The 15,964-nt window shown below is 29.0% G+C and overlaps 1 protein-coding gene across 1 annotated transcript; it reads right to left on the minus strand.

Moving 5' to 3' along the window:
- Positions 1 to 604: 604 nt before the first annotated feature.
- Positions 605 to 2,875, minus strand: LOC7475626 (protein BREAKING OF ASYMMETRY IN THE STOMATAL LINEAGE). Its single transcript, XM_024585900.1, has 5 exons — positions 2,419 to 2,875; positions 1,834 to 2,192; positions 1,578 to 1,685; positions 1,187 to 1,350; positions 605 to 1,091 (listed from the first exon to the last, which is right to left on the minus strand). The coding sequence occupies exons 1-5, from the start codon at positions 2,504 to 2,506 to the stop codon at positions 983 to 985; spliced, it is 828 nt and encodes a 275-aa protein (XP_024441668.1). The 5' UTR covers positions 2,507 to 2,875; the 3' UTR covers positions 605 to 982.
- Positions 2,876 to 15,964: the final 13,089 nt, after the last annotated feature.

Below are 15,964 nucleotides of genomic sequence, written 5' to 3' on the forward strand. Positions count from 1 at the left end.
TTGGGCGAGGAGGAAGATGTGGTAAGGCTGGAATTGCAACAACTTTTATAAACAAAAACCAGAGTGAGACAACACTTCTTGATCTGAAGCACCTCTTGCAAGAAGCGAAGCAGAGGTTCCTCCTGTTTTGGGTGAGTTAAATGATCCAATGGAAGATGGAGACACAATTACTGCTGCAAGTGGAGTTGAAGGGTGTGCTTATTGTGGTGGTCTCGGTCACCGCATCCGTGAGTGCCCCAAGTTGGAGCATCGGAGAGGCCAGCAACTCGCCATCTCCAGGACGGATTATTTCGGGTCTGGTGGTTACAGGGGAGAAATCTGATGTATTTGTACGGTCTTTTCATATTTTTGTACCGTGTTTGTGTTACAGTACAAGAGATCTTTATGCTCTGTTAAATGGCTGGGATACAATAGAGAGGTTACTGTCAAATTTTATGATGTGGAACCTGTAAATGTAGTATAGGATAAAAAGCATTGGAGAAATAGCTTGTCAGCAAAAGAGAAATTAGAGTATATCTTGCCCTGCTCATCGAATTGTCATGTCGCTTGCACAAATTTATCCCTTGATATCATGAACTGCATACTGGAGAGGAAGCGAAGAAAGTTCAAGGTCCCAAAAACCAATCCATGCTATTATAGTCGAATCCAATTAAAATTATATGTTTAATAAGAAAAACATTTGTTTATTCTCTCATGTTCTATCTCTATAGCATTATTTATGTTCCTGTCTTTATGCTTCTGTCAAAGGCTTGCAATAACCTTCAACTTCCTCACAATTAGATGGGAAACTCTAGTTGATCCTCAACTTTGGTGCTTACAAAAACCTCACCAAATACTTAATCAAATACAAATGAACCAAGTCCTCGCATGCAAGCATTGATAGCTACTGTGATTAAGAAAATCGAGAATTAATAATAATTATTTAATGTAGACCTAGTATATCTAGAAGAAGAAAAACTGAGAGAGAGAGGGAGGACAAGTTTCAGAATCTACAACATTGAAAACGAGCACAGGGGGCCTTGTGCTTCCTTGCATGAAGGCTCTCTGATTTTGGCATTTGCACAGGACTGCCTATCAACTCCCAATGCATTCTGCATCATTTTAATTGATCATTTAACAAAGTTAGTATCCAAAAATTATACGATCCAAGTTGAAAATAAACAACATGCACGTTTAATTAGCTTACACTGGAAAGGAAAAAGATCCTGTACTGCTTCCATCTGATTGATTTGAGTCGCTAGATTTAGCAGATACCGTCCCGCAATTGTCAATCTCTCCAATATGGCACCACCTTGTTCTAGCATTACAAGGCGGGTCTAGACCCGAATGGCTGTCAGCTGCTTCCTCCTCCTATTGAGAAATAAAAGAAAAAATTAAATTTGATGCTCCAACCCATTTCATCCACTTCACAAAGCCAACAAGTTTCATTGTTGTTAAATTCATAGCAATCAGTCCTACGTATTATTCCAATAGAAAATATGTAGCATGTCATGTAATTTTCTACGTGATTACTTCAGTTTTCCAATCTTGCCATGTAAATTTTGTTTTAACTATTGAAAAAGAGAGAGTGTTTTTACGTTTTTAACAGGAGTCATCTCTGTCTCATGTCCATTTGCAACAATTGACTTCCTCTGATGGCTGCTCTTCCTAACTGTTTCTGAAACCTCTACCTCTACACAGTGAAGCTGTTTTGGCATCGTAAAAAGATCGAAGAACATAAATATTGAATCTTTCAGTTGTAATTTTGCACTGAATCAATTATACTTGCCTTGTTAGCTCAATATCTAACCTTTTGCAGAACAGAAAATGAAGAAATGGTTGCCCAGTGCTCACCTTTCGATTGACAGACCTTGGACTTGTATTATTAGCAGTGAAATGAAGAAATGTTTCTGGCGACTTGCATTCTTTCACAACATCAAAACCACCATCCTCTCCAAAACAAAAAACAATGTATTCCTCATCTTGCAAGTGGGGCCGGCATGAGTCCCTGCTATTACAATTTTGCACTGAAACACTACTGTCAACAGTAGCCTGTGTTGAACCAGGATTTACCTGTCTGAATTTTTTATTTTTTTTCGATAATTTTTTGTTTCTTTTATTGCCACCTCTAGTACTGTCTTTTTTCACGCCAAAAACCATGTTTCTGATTGGCAGTTTAGATGATGAATTGGGAAACGTTTCCTGTTCATCATCTGTAAGGAAACAAAAACAAACAGAACTCACAAATATTAGGAAATGCTAAAGAACAGCAGACAGAAAGAGAAATCAACACAACGCTAAAGCTGATAGTTTTTGCATGAAAATTGCTACAATGGAAAAAAACTAGTACTTCTACACAACCCATGTGCCCGAATCTTATTATTTTTTCTTTTTTAAAAAAAATAATTGACCAAGCTCAGATAGAATTCTTGTGGGTACCTAAAGAAAACCTGCAAGCCAAGAAACAGGACGCCCAGTCCCTCACTCTCCATCTAACAAGCCTGGTCATAGTCAATGGTGTGGACATTTTTTTTTTATTTTTTTTGACAGTTACGAAAATGCTCTATCCTCTTTTCAAGAAAAAAAAACAGTAGACAAGAGGAAATTGGGACAGGAGAGGGAAATGGAGGCTTTTGAATTTGAAAAAAGTAGAAGAAGTGCACGAATAAATTAGGGAGTGACAGGCACTGAGGCAGTGTGGAACAATTATGACCTTGAGACGGTTATGATTCTAGATATGGTAAAAAGAGAGAGAGAAATTGAAGGAGATAATGACATGGTTGGCAAAATCAAGACTTTGGCATTAGCTGTTGTTTTTTGGTCCTTGAGAGAACACTCAAATTCTTGACAGGTGGGTTTTAATTAGTTTAGCTACCAAAAATCTTAACGTTGTACCAAGTGAGCTGAGGCTGCCTCTTCTTTTACAATTTATGTCCCATAAATTTCGATGCCAACAAAAACTTGACCGTTGATTTCTTCTTCTTCTTCTTCTTCTTCTTCTTCTTTTACGAATGGAAATAGATTTTTATTTTATTTTATTTTACATTAAAATTAAATTTCTACGATTCAATTTCATAACCTTTTCTAAAATTAAAACCTTAAATAATAATATAAGATAAGAAGACTTTTCTAAGATTAAAACCTTAAATTAAATGAATACTAAGCTAATTTATGATTCTTAATTAGCTATATATTGAGGATTTTCTCTCTAAATAAAATTAAGTTTTTTTTATTCCGTGTACATGTTCAAACTCTTATTATTTTGTCCGTTTTTACTTGGTAAAGTGTGAATCCTGATCACTTGATTAATAGGTAGACTATTTGTTTAATTCTTGTGTCAATCAAGATTTTTTTTTAATATGATTGATTCTATTACACCCCATCAATTTCAATTAAATTCCTTCTTATATTTTCTTGTAATAATTATTATTTTTAATAATTAACATGTAAATATTTATTTTTAACATAAACACCGACACAACAAACCTATTAAAGAGTTTTGCAATACTCTACACATACATGTATATATTTAATATGTGTTGTAGTCAATCGGTTAGTTACATACAATATTATTATATTCATGTAAATATATATTTATTATTATTAAAGGCTTAATTTATCTTTAATATTCATATAATATTAGATTAATAAATCTAGAGTAAAAATAAAGTTCATAGAAAAAAAATGTCATGCAAAAAAAAATTATAAAATTATTATAATTATGGGATTCCTATTGCATCAAATCATTGTTCCTAAAATGTTTTTGATTGATGCTCCCTTAAATACTGGACATTCAATAGAGTTGTAAAAACCGGTACATATTATGTTCTTTCTTTTATGAAAGGAAGTAGCTATTATTACAAGCTGAGGTATAAGAGATACGTAAAATTAATATGTAGGTTCTTGTCATAAGACACGTATATTGAACTGACCCGCATGAAAATTTTATATGGAGAGATCACTTCTGTTTATGGAAAGGCTCACGTGACAGTTGTGTAAGTGATCTTTAAACTTGATATTACTAAGTTATCTTATATAGATAATGTTATACTTTGATCATATTACATGTTATTTTAATCGAGATAATGAAAGGACAGATATTAGAATAACATGAATTATATGAAGATACTTAAGTAATTAAAAGAGGATTCATCACCCTAAGTGAATTAGAGAAAATATTTCATTTGTTTTCAAATAGCATTGACTATTGACTGAGAAATCTTTGGTCAATGTGAAATGAGATTTGAAAAGAGTTTTAAATCTTATTCAAACAATCAATGATTATTATGTAGAGAACAAACATAATTTAACATGACAGACATATTGCATGCTTTAATATTAAATTAAAACATTATTGATGAAATGATATTAATTACACTGAGAAACCAATCATTAAAAGGTTAAGTCAAATCACTAATGACTTTTCTAATATTTTGGAAATCATGACACGTTGCTAAACGATGCGTCTGATCTTCAAATATAAATTAATCAATTGTGTAATTGATAATAAATTAAATTATTTAATATATTTAATTAGAATTATATTTTATATTTAGACCAACATATTAGAAACCTAATGGACCACACACATTAAAAATCATTAGACATAATTAAAATGAGATGATTTAATTAAGTATGACTTGATTAAAATATATTTTAGAAATTAAAAACTAGAATATAATTAATACAATGATTATATTTCTAAATCTAGAAAAATCTTCCTGATTTAATATATGGATATTATTCAATGGAAAAATTGATATTTTATCAATTTATATGTTTTTTAGATTTCTCTATAAATAGTAAATTATGCCTCTTATTTTTTAGAGATTGTTTATTAGACAGTAATACTACAAAAACATAGAATTAAAGCTAACACTCTAGACATAGCAATCTCTCTCTTCTAAATAGGGATTTAGGAGATTTGAAGATTTTTCACGGGTGGTTCGTGTGAATTACCGTTAGAGGACAAACAATTGGATGACTTTTGGTATGAGATAACTCAGTCTTTAAAGAATTATTTAAAGTAGAAAAAGATTGGATTTTCAGCTAATAAATCTCTAAATAACTCTAGATCTATCTAACGAGATGACTCCTAAATAATTTTATTTTATAATTTCTGCTGTATATATAATATTTGAGAAACGATATATATATATATATATATATATATATATATATATATATATATATATTACAAAAGGCTCAACCAATACAAAAGATTGGGAGATGAAGTCAGAATTCACAGCCAATAAATGGAGAGTAGAAGATATATATAAATAATTGGAAAACAAAAATGTAATGCCTCGTAGCAGATCAGTAATCTAACAATGTCACATTGTATCCAATTATGGCATCAAATCCAACCAATTGAGAGTGACCACGTTGAGTTTAGAATATTATTATCATTTTTTGGGAAGGGATAAAAATTTGCCACGTGACCATCCACAATTGAGTCACCCACCAACCGATTGTCCATATTAACTCAGTCCCTCAAATATTGATGTTCTGTTTAGTTAACTCTTGTTAATTGATTTGCTGATTTTGCAGTTTACTTGTAACAATGATTTTTTAAAAAAATATTTTTATTTAAAAATATATTAATATTTTAAAAAAATTTATTTTTAATATCAGCAAAACAAAATAATCTAAAAATATAAAAAAATTATTTTGAATTTCAAATTCTTACAGAAACAAGAACAGGTGTCTTCAATTCTAACATAATTTATTATAGCCACAACCTGTAATAAATTGACGCTAAAAATAACGTCCAAGTTTGCCTCCCTTCTTTAACAGACACTGACAGAGGCTAAATGCATTTATCATTTCATGTCTCGCTCATGTGCATCACGTGACTGACCCAATTAATGCCCAATTCCTTATCATTTATTATAGAATTACCTAATTAAAAAAATAGAAGATCAAAGTTTAAAACTTGGGAAAACCAAGTGATCAATTGCAAATTGGTACAAAATAAATTCTCTTTGATCCACCTACTTTCCTTTGAATTCCTCTTCAGTCCATTTAATTTTTAAAATTTTATTTTTAGTCATTGAGTATGAAAAATAAGAGAGAGTTGCTTTAAAATGAGAGCAGAGAGAAAAAATTATTGATTGAACCCATTACATAAACAAAAAAAAAATCTTGGTGTTCATGAATTTTATTAACAAGAATAGTTTCATTGCGGTGTTTTTTAACATTTATATTGTTGAAAAAAGTAAAATAGGACTCGAGAACATTTTGTGGATCAGGTTGATTTTTTATTTTTTTTTTAATCAATTCAATGTTAATTTATGATTATAAATTGATTTTTGATGTTTATACGGGATTTTGAACTTTTAGATGTTCATTAGATGTTTTTAGATTTAAAAGGAGTTTAAAATAGATTTTTTTTTTAATCATTTTAGTTGAAATCCTAATTTTCTAACCATCTTAGATGGTCAGAGTCAAACTAGAGAAGATGTGTCGTTTGGTTGTTTAAAAAAAATGAGCTAGGCATGAGGGACTTGTGCACTTTGTTTTAAAGACTCTTATTTTTTTTAATGAAAAAACCATTTAATTAAATTAATTAAAATTATTTAAAAAAATTATTCCATTGAATACCATTCAATTTTGATTTTTTCAAATGAGATTACGATATTTTTTATGATATTAGGAAGCATTCCTTTTACAATATTTCATGATTATTTTTTTTATTTTTTTATGAAAGTTTAATTAAAAAAACTAATTATAATTAAAATAAAATAAAATAAAATATATTCAAGATATTTTTTCATTAGATATCGATTAACTTAACATTTATTTTTTAATGTTATTCTTCCCTTTAATGATATTAGTAATCATTTTGTTAATTATTCTATGATAACTTACTATGCATGTTTTTTTATATGTTTGTGATCATTAATATTCTTTAAAAATAAAGTTCAAGTAATTATATTTATTGTTAATATCTTTTTTTAATTTCTTTTATACTTCTTATATAAAAAAAAATTTGGTTCATAAAAGGAAAATACTTTTTATTCTCCATGATTTTACTGGTTATCTTTTCTATGATTTTCTTTTTTCATAACTATATAATTAGTAAAAAAAATTAGCTTTTGCAAATTTCTCCATTACAGCGCCCAAGTAATATATCATTGTTTTCTTTCCTAATACATTCACCTAAAAAGTATCAATATATTGTTTTTCTTTTGTATTAAAACTGCCATTTATGATTTTGATAAGTATTTAAAAAATAATTATTGTAGTAAAAAAAAGTGCATTGATAAGATAACAATTTTGATAGAAGAAAAACTTTTTTTTATCTTTATTTCAAATCATTTTTATTTTTATTGATTTTAATTGCCTTCGATTTTTATAAGTTTAAAAACCCATAAAATATTTTTTTTATTGAAAAAAATTAATAAGAAGATGATACATATACTAGAAAATTATTTTTTTTTCAATGGAATTGAAATTATTACTTTTCTAATAAGAAACAATTTTATTAGTGTATAATTAAAAAAAATTGAAAAGCTCCTCCCTTAACAAGAAACAACTGTAGGTAGAAATTAGAATAATCAAGGAGGGGTATTTTAGGAGATGCATTGTTTTGAGACGAAACTTCTTCTTCTCCTTCAAATCTCTTTTTGTCAAAGATCGAGGGTGTAGAAAATAGCTAGTTTAAGTTAAAAGAACATAAAAAGTCAATAAGAACTTAAAAAGTCAATTTATAACCACCACTGTCAACAAGACACATGCTTTCCAGAAGAAAAAGAAGCTTATTCTTCATCAATTTAGCTAGATTATGTTAAAAGAACATACAGAATTTTTACTCCGTGGCGCAGACATCTCGTGACAGGCTATATATATATTTTATCCCCAAAAAATAATGTGATAGTAAAAGACTTGAAATCTACACCGTAGGTTTCAAGTTCAAGTCAGAACGTGTATTTTTTATAAAAGTCTGGAGCAGTCAGAGTTTTACTCACTCATCTGGACCCATAAAATATATTTTTCAGAAATAGAATTTTCTCGAATCCAAAATATATATCACGTATTTTAAACTTGAACGTGCTTGGTTTTGCGTGACCATAGCATCAATCCAACAGTAAACAATTTAAAAGAAGTAGGGTCATATCAAAATAAATTATTAATGTAAACAAAATATATTTATTTTGTTCTTGTTAATGTAAATTCTTTCTCAATCCTTGATGTGTTGTTCTGTAAATTAGGTTTCAAGAGATCAATCCTTCTCAATGGGAAACAAATACACAAAATTGAGTAACACTCGGTTAAGATGTAACAAGCATGAAGATATTTGGAAAGAAAATTCGGCAGATTAATTGCTAAATGGATTGGTAGAACTTAATTAAGGGTTTTTATTGAATACAAATTGGTAAAATAAAAAAATATTTTTTTTTGGTACATGCTGCATGAAACAATATAACCAGAGCTTAAGGTACACCAAGTCTCCTTTCAATTTCATTTCCTTTGTTCTTTAGTTTGTTTGCAATCTATTTTTGCTTTGATATTTTGTATTAGTATCGTTGGATCTTTTAAGTGCTATTTTTTCAATTGAAGAAACGTGCTTGAGATTAATGAATGCTTTCATAGCATCATCATTGATGGATGCCTCAAATCTTATATGTTATATAGATCCTCCATGAAAAAATCTAACTTTATTAGCCTTAATTGAATCTTGTTGTCCCCAAGTGGTTTGGCTTTGTGTCTATGATGTCCACTAAACAAAGTTAAAGGGGTATCAGGAGGAGATTCTACTGGATTATTCCCTTGAATTTTAATAAGTTGTGTCATAATTTATTTCTGAGTTATTCCTCAAATTCATCTTCTTTCTTTCAAAAAAACAAATAATAATATAAAGAAAACTGATATATTAGCAAAAGCAAGCTAGAAGAATTTCAAATGTAAAAAAAATTAAACTGCAATTTCAAATGTGCCAAAATATGCATGACATACTTAGTCAACATTTACAAAAGTAAGATAATGTAAGATTATGCATGACACGAGTGAGATGATCCTAAAATGTATAACATTCAAATATAATCATTTACATAACTAATAATAACTAATACACTTAGTATCACTAAATCCTTTGTTTTCCTTTATTTCAACTCGAAGATAAAACATTACTTATCATACATTAATTCTTTTTTTATTTAACTTCCCACATTAACATCATCATACTATTATATATCCATAACCAGGATAATTTTCTTAATGTCGATATGAATTTAAAATTGATATCATTAGCCATCACCTAATGAATAGGTAATCAAGAAAATATCGACATCAGTTCACTAGCATCATTAGCAATTGTTTCCCTAGTTAGCTAATCATAAATTTTAAGGGTCGAAGGCAAGGTTTCCACCTTGACATCATTAGCTTTCTTAATTGTCCGAGAAAGCTAATCAAATCCCCCCCCCTTTTATTTCTAATCCTTTGGATTTTTATGTTGATACTAACGAACCTTGTTAGAATCATTAGTGTTCTTTACTGGAACTGACTAATCAAGTTTGAGTAAATATCGATATCAATGTAACCCATTAATATCATTAGCTTTTCAAATCTCAGAATAGCTAATCAAGTCTTATATGAACACTTTCACTTAACATTCGATAATATCGATGTCAAAGAACCTTTTGACATCATTAACCTCCATATTAGAAGTAGCTAACCAAGTTTTTTCCATCCATTTCCTTTCTTTCTTTGTTTTCCCATTTTTTTAACGATTTTCCATACTAATACAAGAAATAAAAGGAAGTAAATCTAACAATTCTATTAGTGTAAAAATTATAAAATATAGGTGTTCGACACCCACCTGCAATGTGTGATGTCCTAGCATTAGCTCCGCCCTGTGATCTAGCTGTCGAAGTGTCCCCTATCAAAAATAGAATTAATTCATTACCATAAATTCTCATAACCTCAGGAATCATCAAAAACAGAATTAATTCATTACCATAAATTTCCATAACCTCAGGAATCATAACTTGATTCTTTATGACAATTTCCATATCTAAACTCATCATTATTTTTTCCAATTAAAATTCTTCAAAACACATAATTACACAATCTCTTAATTGTTTTACTATTTCTTATAATTAAATACCAACTATCAAAGCTTCCAAATTTCTTCATTTAGCCAACCACAAGGGTCATACTTTATTTTGCTTTATTCATGTATTTTGACTTCACCATGCCATATTTTTATTAACCTTAATTACACCCAATATAATTGAAACACAATTAAGGTAAATCTCACCGTATTATAATTGGTCAAAGTCTTATTCCTACTTACTTGATTATTTTTATGATGCCTAGATAAATTCATAAATCACTATATCTATATCAATTCTCACTTAACGCACCATTTCAACAAGTACAAATTATTTACCTGAATTTCATAAAATCCCTCTTTTTGTCTGGTCCAAAACCATGGAAAAAACATATGATTCTTCCAAAATTTAGCAAAAATCAATACTTACTCAAAGTTTTTTATGATCAAAATTACTATTCCAAACAAAGAACACCATCATAAATATTTTTTCTTAGAAAACCCTTACTTCCATAATACAAACTTAATTAATCAATTCCATATCTTGTCAAAAAAAATTAAAGCTTCACATAGTAAAAGGAATCATTACCTACTAAGCACAAGAAACAAGGGAAAAATTGAACTAGAACCCAAGCTTTTAACACTTTCTTCTTCCCTCCTTTATTCCCTTTCTTTTGCTGCCACTTTACCCTTCAAAATCACTCTCTCTCACTCGATTTTCCTTCAGAATTTGATGTTTTTGGTGTTGATTCTTCCAACTTTCAAGATTTTCTTTCACTTTCTTTGTTTTCCTAAGGTTTTGTAAAGGTATTTAGCATGTTTTTCTTTTCTCTTCTATTTTCTTCAAATAGCCAGCCACACACACGTTATAAACAATAATTTATGAAATTCCTATTATATCCCTCCATGGTAACCTTTTGTTTTTCTAGTTAATTTTCTCTCAACTTTCAACACCTGTTACCGTAAATTTTAAGTTAGGTTATTTTGAATTTCATTAAATGATATTTCAGTACCATTATTTCCTCTTACATCACTCCCATTTAATTTTTATTCACAATTCTATATTTTTTTTTCAGCCATTTTCATTTTTTCATTTTTTTACATTACATACACCTTTTATTTCAAATTCCCTTAATCCATTATCTCTTTGTGAGAATATTCAATTTACAAATTAACATAATATTTACTCTCTTGTTCTTATAAATTTTTTTCTTTATCCAAGGGTTCACATTTCTAAACTCTAATTACAATGAAATTTAAAAAATATAAAAAAGACCTCTGGAATCTTCCGGTATAATCTAAGATTGATCAAATTGTCAAATTAAAATTTTGTATTAGAAAAAATAAGTCTAAAATTGTCTCTCCTTGTTAGATCCCCAAGCCACCAACTTGGTATCCTTGAAAATTGAAAATTCCTTGCCTTTCAAATTTGTTTCCTTATAAAAATTAGGACTTCCAATACTACCAAAGTTGCTGAAATCTTTCCTTATAGAAAAAAGACTGTTGCTGCATAAGAAATCCTTGCAAAATAAGGATTGTTGCCAAATTGGTATTCTTGGAAAGTATGGAATCCTTGCAAAATAAGGATTCCACATGCAATTAAATCATTTTCTTGAAAGAATCTACAAATCATATGGAAAATGTTCCCTTTTCATTTTTCTTTGTTTTCTAACAGCTTTTAAGCGTGAATTCAAACATGTCATTCTCTCTCGTCTAAACGAGTCACGAGGCCTAACATGTATTGATTGAAAGCTTGGTATTTCTAGTTTCCATCTCATATGGAATAGAAGCAAAGTTCTACTTGTAGTTTTATATATGAATGTCCAATCTAGTATATTTACAACTTGTTAACCCAAATATCTTGAATCATCCTAATTAATTTCTTTTGGATCTTTTTAGTTTTAGACCTTGTAATTGATCTAAGTGGCACCTCTAATATATTATTTGGTGATGCTTGTTGATTCTCATCATTTCCCCTCTCATTAAAATGATTCGTCCTCGAATTAACAACAAGAACACCATTTATTGGTAATATATTCTCATAATCCTACAACAAAGAAACTAAAACACTATTTTACATAGGATTGTTAGTATAAAAAACATTCTCAATAACACTAGTTTTTGCATAAAAGCTCTCATACTTTCTTTGTTTTACCACCAACACTTTTTTTTTTCACAAGTGGCCCTTCTTTTCATTCTCTAATCTTGACCAACTCACTATTTGCTCTTATTTCAGCCAACTTACCATTTTCTCTCATCCCAAGGTCCTCGATCAAAAAACCATTTTCTCTCATCTCAAAGCTCTCCAACAAAGTCTCATATTGTTCCATAAGATCAATTAAAAGATATATTATGTTATGGTCATTAACTAGTGCATCTTCTATATGCTTCAAAACTAGTGAACTCTCATTATTATCTTCATCATGTTCATGTAAACCTTCCAAATTCATATTTTAATGATACACTTCACAGTAATTATTCTTGTTATCCTCTTCAAGTTCGTTTGTTATTTCATTTTTATTGTCTAGTGAAAGAACTTCAAAATCATCATAACTCTTAGAACTTATCTCTTGTTTTGCATTGCAATCTTTAACTTCATAGACACCATTATTACTCTCCTCTTGATGTTCATGCTTGATTTCTCTTGTATCATCTATTGAAAGATTTAGGTTTTGGTATGAAATTGTTGTTGTATCAAGAGTTTTCTTTAGACTCTTTCCTATTCTCTTTTCCAATAATTCATAAAAAACCCAACAAGTTTTCAACCTTCCCACTCGTAGTTTTAGAATTTAACATCTTTGAATCACCATCTGATCATTTTGCATCTTTTTTGGCATTGGTTTGCAACTTTCCATTCATCAAGTAGTTTATTTGTTCTTTTAATAAGTATTGTAAGTTGGTTACCCTTGCTTACCTTGACAAATCTCATACAAGTTTTTTTATTGTGAGCATTCATAGCTTGGATCCTCAGATTCTCTTATCTCCTTGTATTATGAACCCTTTGGGATCGTCTCTCTTGCAACTTAGTAAGCATAGCTGATTCCTTATATTATTGAATATCACATCCATGTACTTAAATTCTTGTTACATAGCCTATAAAAAGAGAAAGTGTTCTTCTCTTTCTTAGTTAATGACCCGTTTTTAGAAGACATCGTCAAATCTGAAATTTTATATTAGAAACAAGAAATATCCTCACACTCCCTCGCGTGTTTACACTCAATACATTGACCTTCACTCATTTTTCACTCAAATTTTTAGCTTTTCACGATAAAAGTCTCACCGTTTTGTCTTTTACCTCTCTTGCTTGCCACTTCAGTTCTTTAGGGAAATCGAAAACAAATATGAAAACAAAAACGAATACAATTACAATTACAAAAACAAAACAAAAAGGAATACAAAAACATCAATGAAATTCAAGAATTGACTCTATAAAACCTAGAAACTAGTGTGAACTCAAACAATCTAAATTCATTTGCAAACAAATAATTACATATTGAAACAAAAAATATTATGAAACCCGAAATCAATATTTTAACAAACAACACCCAGTAATAAAACCAACCAATTCAGCAGAATCTGTATTGCAATTTTCTCAAGTCTCAAATTCAAGAATTGTAAATTTCAATTTTGCATCACTAACAAAAACTTGTGATTTCAACTTTACTTGTTCTTTTTTTAATATATTGATTTGGTAGTAGGAAAACTTAATTGAAACTTTTGGTTTTTTTCATTTTATTTTAGCCGCAACAATTCAATAATTGAGAAACAACAAGCAAACAATGCAAAAAATTTAAGATGGATGGATAAAATCTGATTTTAGAATCTTGCTTTGATACCAATTAATGTGAACCTAGAGGATAAGAATCCTAGAACCCACAAACATGAAAGAATACAATTCAAGAAAGTTAAATTCAGATTGATAAAAAACTCAACCTAGTAATTACTTGAACTAAGAAAATTATTAGATAAAATACCTGAACCCATTGATTATAAAGAATCAAGAACTGAAAGTATAAGGAAGAACACTACAAAAACAATTAATCTTTAATAAGTCATGAATAGTTCAATGAAAAACCAAAAGAATGAGCAATTTTGCCACACAAAATATATTATTTACGAATCATAAGCAATCTGAAAAAAAAAAAAAAAAAAAAAAAAAACCTTGAATACATGTTAAATAACCCTATTTATACTAGATAAAACATCTTAAACAAAGCTGGAAAAATAATAAAAGGGTTCTAAATAGAATAGGAAAAATAATCCTAAACCAACTTGGAAATTAAGTGTAATTTTTGCAAGGTCTTTCCAAACTTGATTGTTATGAAATTTTAACCATATATCAAAAAATCAAGATATATAGAATCTTCTGGTAAAATTTCAGCTCAATTCAACGTTCATATCAAAATTTATGCTTATTAGTGTAAAAATATGCATTAAAAAAATAAGCTCAAAATTGACTTTCCTTGTCCAATCCGCAAGCTACCATCTTGATATCCTTGAAAATGAGAAATTCTTTGCAAAACAATACTCCCTAGCATCCGACTTTTTTTCCTTGCAAAAAATAAGACTTCCAATGTTGTCAGAGTTGTTGTTGTGTAAGAAATCCTAGTAAAAGAAGGATTTTTGCTTAATTGGTATTAAGGAATTCTAATTGGTATCTTGTCTTGTAAAAATCCACAAATCATATGAAAGACAATCCTTATTCGATAGTTTTTTTTTTACTTTCCGTGTTTGCTAGTAAATTTTAAACCTAACTTCAAACATATCACTCTCTCTCAACTATATATATATATATATATATATGGATGGAAAACTTGAAATGTTTAGTTTTCATCCCAACTAGAATCGCAACAAAATTCTACCTATATCTTTAAATATAACCCAAACAACACACGAAGATCCAGTTTAATAGATTTACAACTTTTTAACCTAAATATCTTTAATCAACCCAATGAATTACTCATTACTCTTAGATCGTGTTAGTTTTAAATCTTATAATTAGTATAATTGATGACTCTAATAGATACTTTGATGATGCTCACATATTCTTCTAAAAAATTGTTCCTCTAATGGATTATATTGATAATGCTTGCTGATTCTCATAATAAATTAGTAAAAAAATGAAGTTTTCAGTACTGGTTTAAGGTAGTTCAAGCCTCACAAAATTAAAATTAAACACTGAATCTTTTCATAACCTTGGAATTCGTGTGTTTGGTATTGTGGTAGTTTTTGTGGTTGTGATTTAAAAAAAAATTGTTTTATAAAAAGCATTTTTAGTTGAGGCTGGTTTGGTATTTGTACATGTTTGGTTAAAACTGTGATTGAAATTGAGGTTAAACAAAAAGTAGTTTAATATGTTTGGTTAAGAATGTTTTTCAAATTTATGTTATAAAATAACTAGAAAGATATATATATTAATATTGATGGTTTTTATTTTAAATATTGTAGATTTAACTACTACCATTTCATCATAAAATAAATAGTATTTTATATAAAATATTTTTTATTATTCCATTAAAGTATTTACAATTCCATTACGTAATCCATCCAACAAGGACTGCAATTTCCATGGTTTCCTTATCATGCAACAACATCAAGTAAAATATCATCAGGAACAAAATTAAAATTGTGATTACATTCTGCAAATGTTACGTCATCATGCGATCTTCTTCTAATTTATGTAGTGCAATTGAATAATGTTAAATACTAGTTTTTCAAATAAAACACAATTAAAAATAAAAATAAAAATTGAATTTTTTTTACTGGATCGGACCCAGTCCAATACATTTATATTTAGACCAGACCTAGTCCAATACATTTATATTTAGACCGGAACTGGTCCGGCCATGAACAGTGGAGAGTGAAACTCTCCACAGTCAAGACCGCAGGAGAAGGGGAGAAGCAACTTGAAACTGCTTTCGGCAAACCTGT

This window comes from Populus trichocarpa, chromosome 15, assembly GCF_000002775.5.
Source record: "Populus trichocarpa isolate Nisqually-1 chromosome 15, P.trichocarpa_v4.1, whole genome shotgun sequence".
Taxonomy (NCBI): Eukaryota; Viridiplantae; Streptophyta; class Magnoliopsida; order Malpighiales; family Salicaceae; genus Populus; species Populus trichocarpa.

Bases quoted from the DNA above. Each gene is read 5' to 3' on its own strand.
- LOC7475626 (XM_024585900.1), bottom strand. From the start codon at position 2,506: ATGTCCACACCATTGACTATGACCAGGCTTGTTAGATGGAGAGTGAGG. The intron at 1,686-1,833 runs GTGAGCACTGGG...ATGCCAAAACAG, and splicing joins CAAGGTCTGTCAATCGAAAG to CTTCACTGTGTAGAGGTAGA. The intron at 1,092-1,186 runs GTAAGCTAATTA...AAAATGATGCAG, and splicing joins GGATCTTTTTCCTTTCCAGT to AATGCATTGGGAGTTGATAG.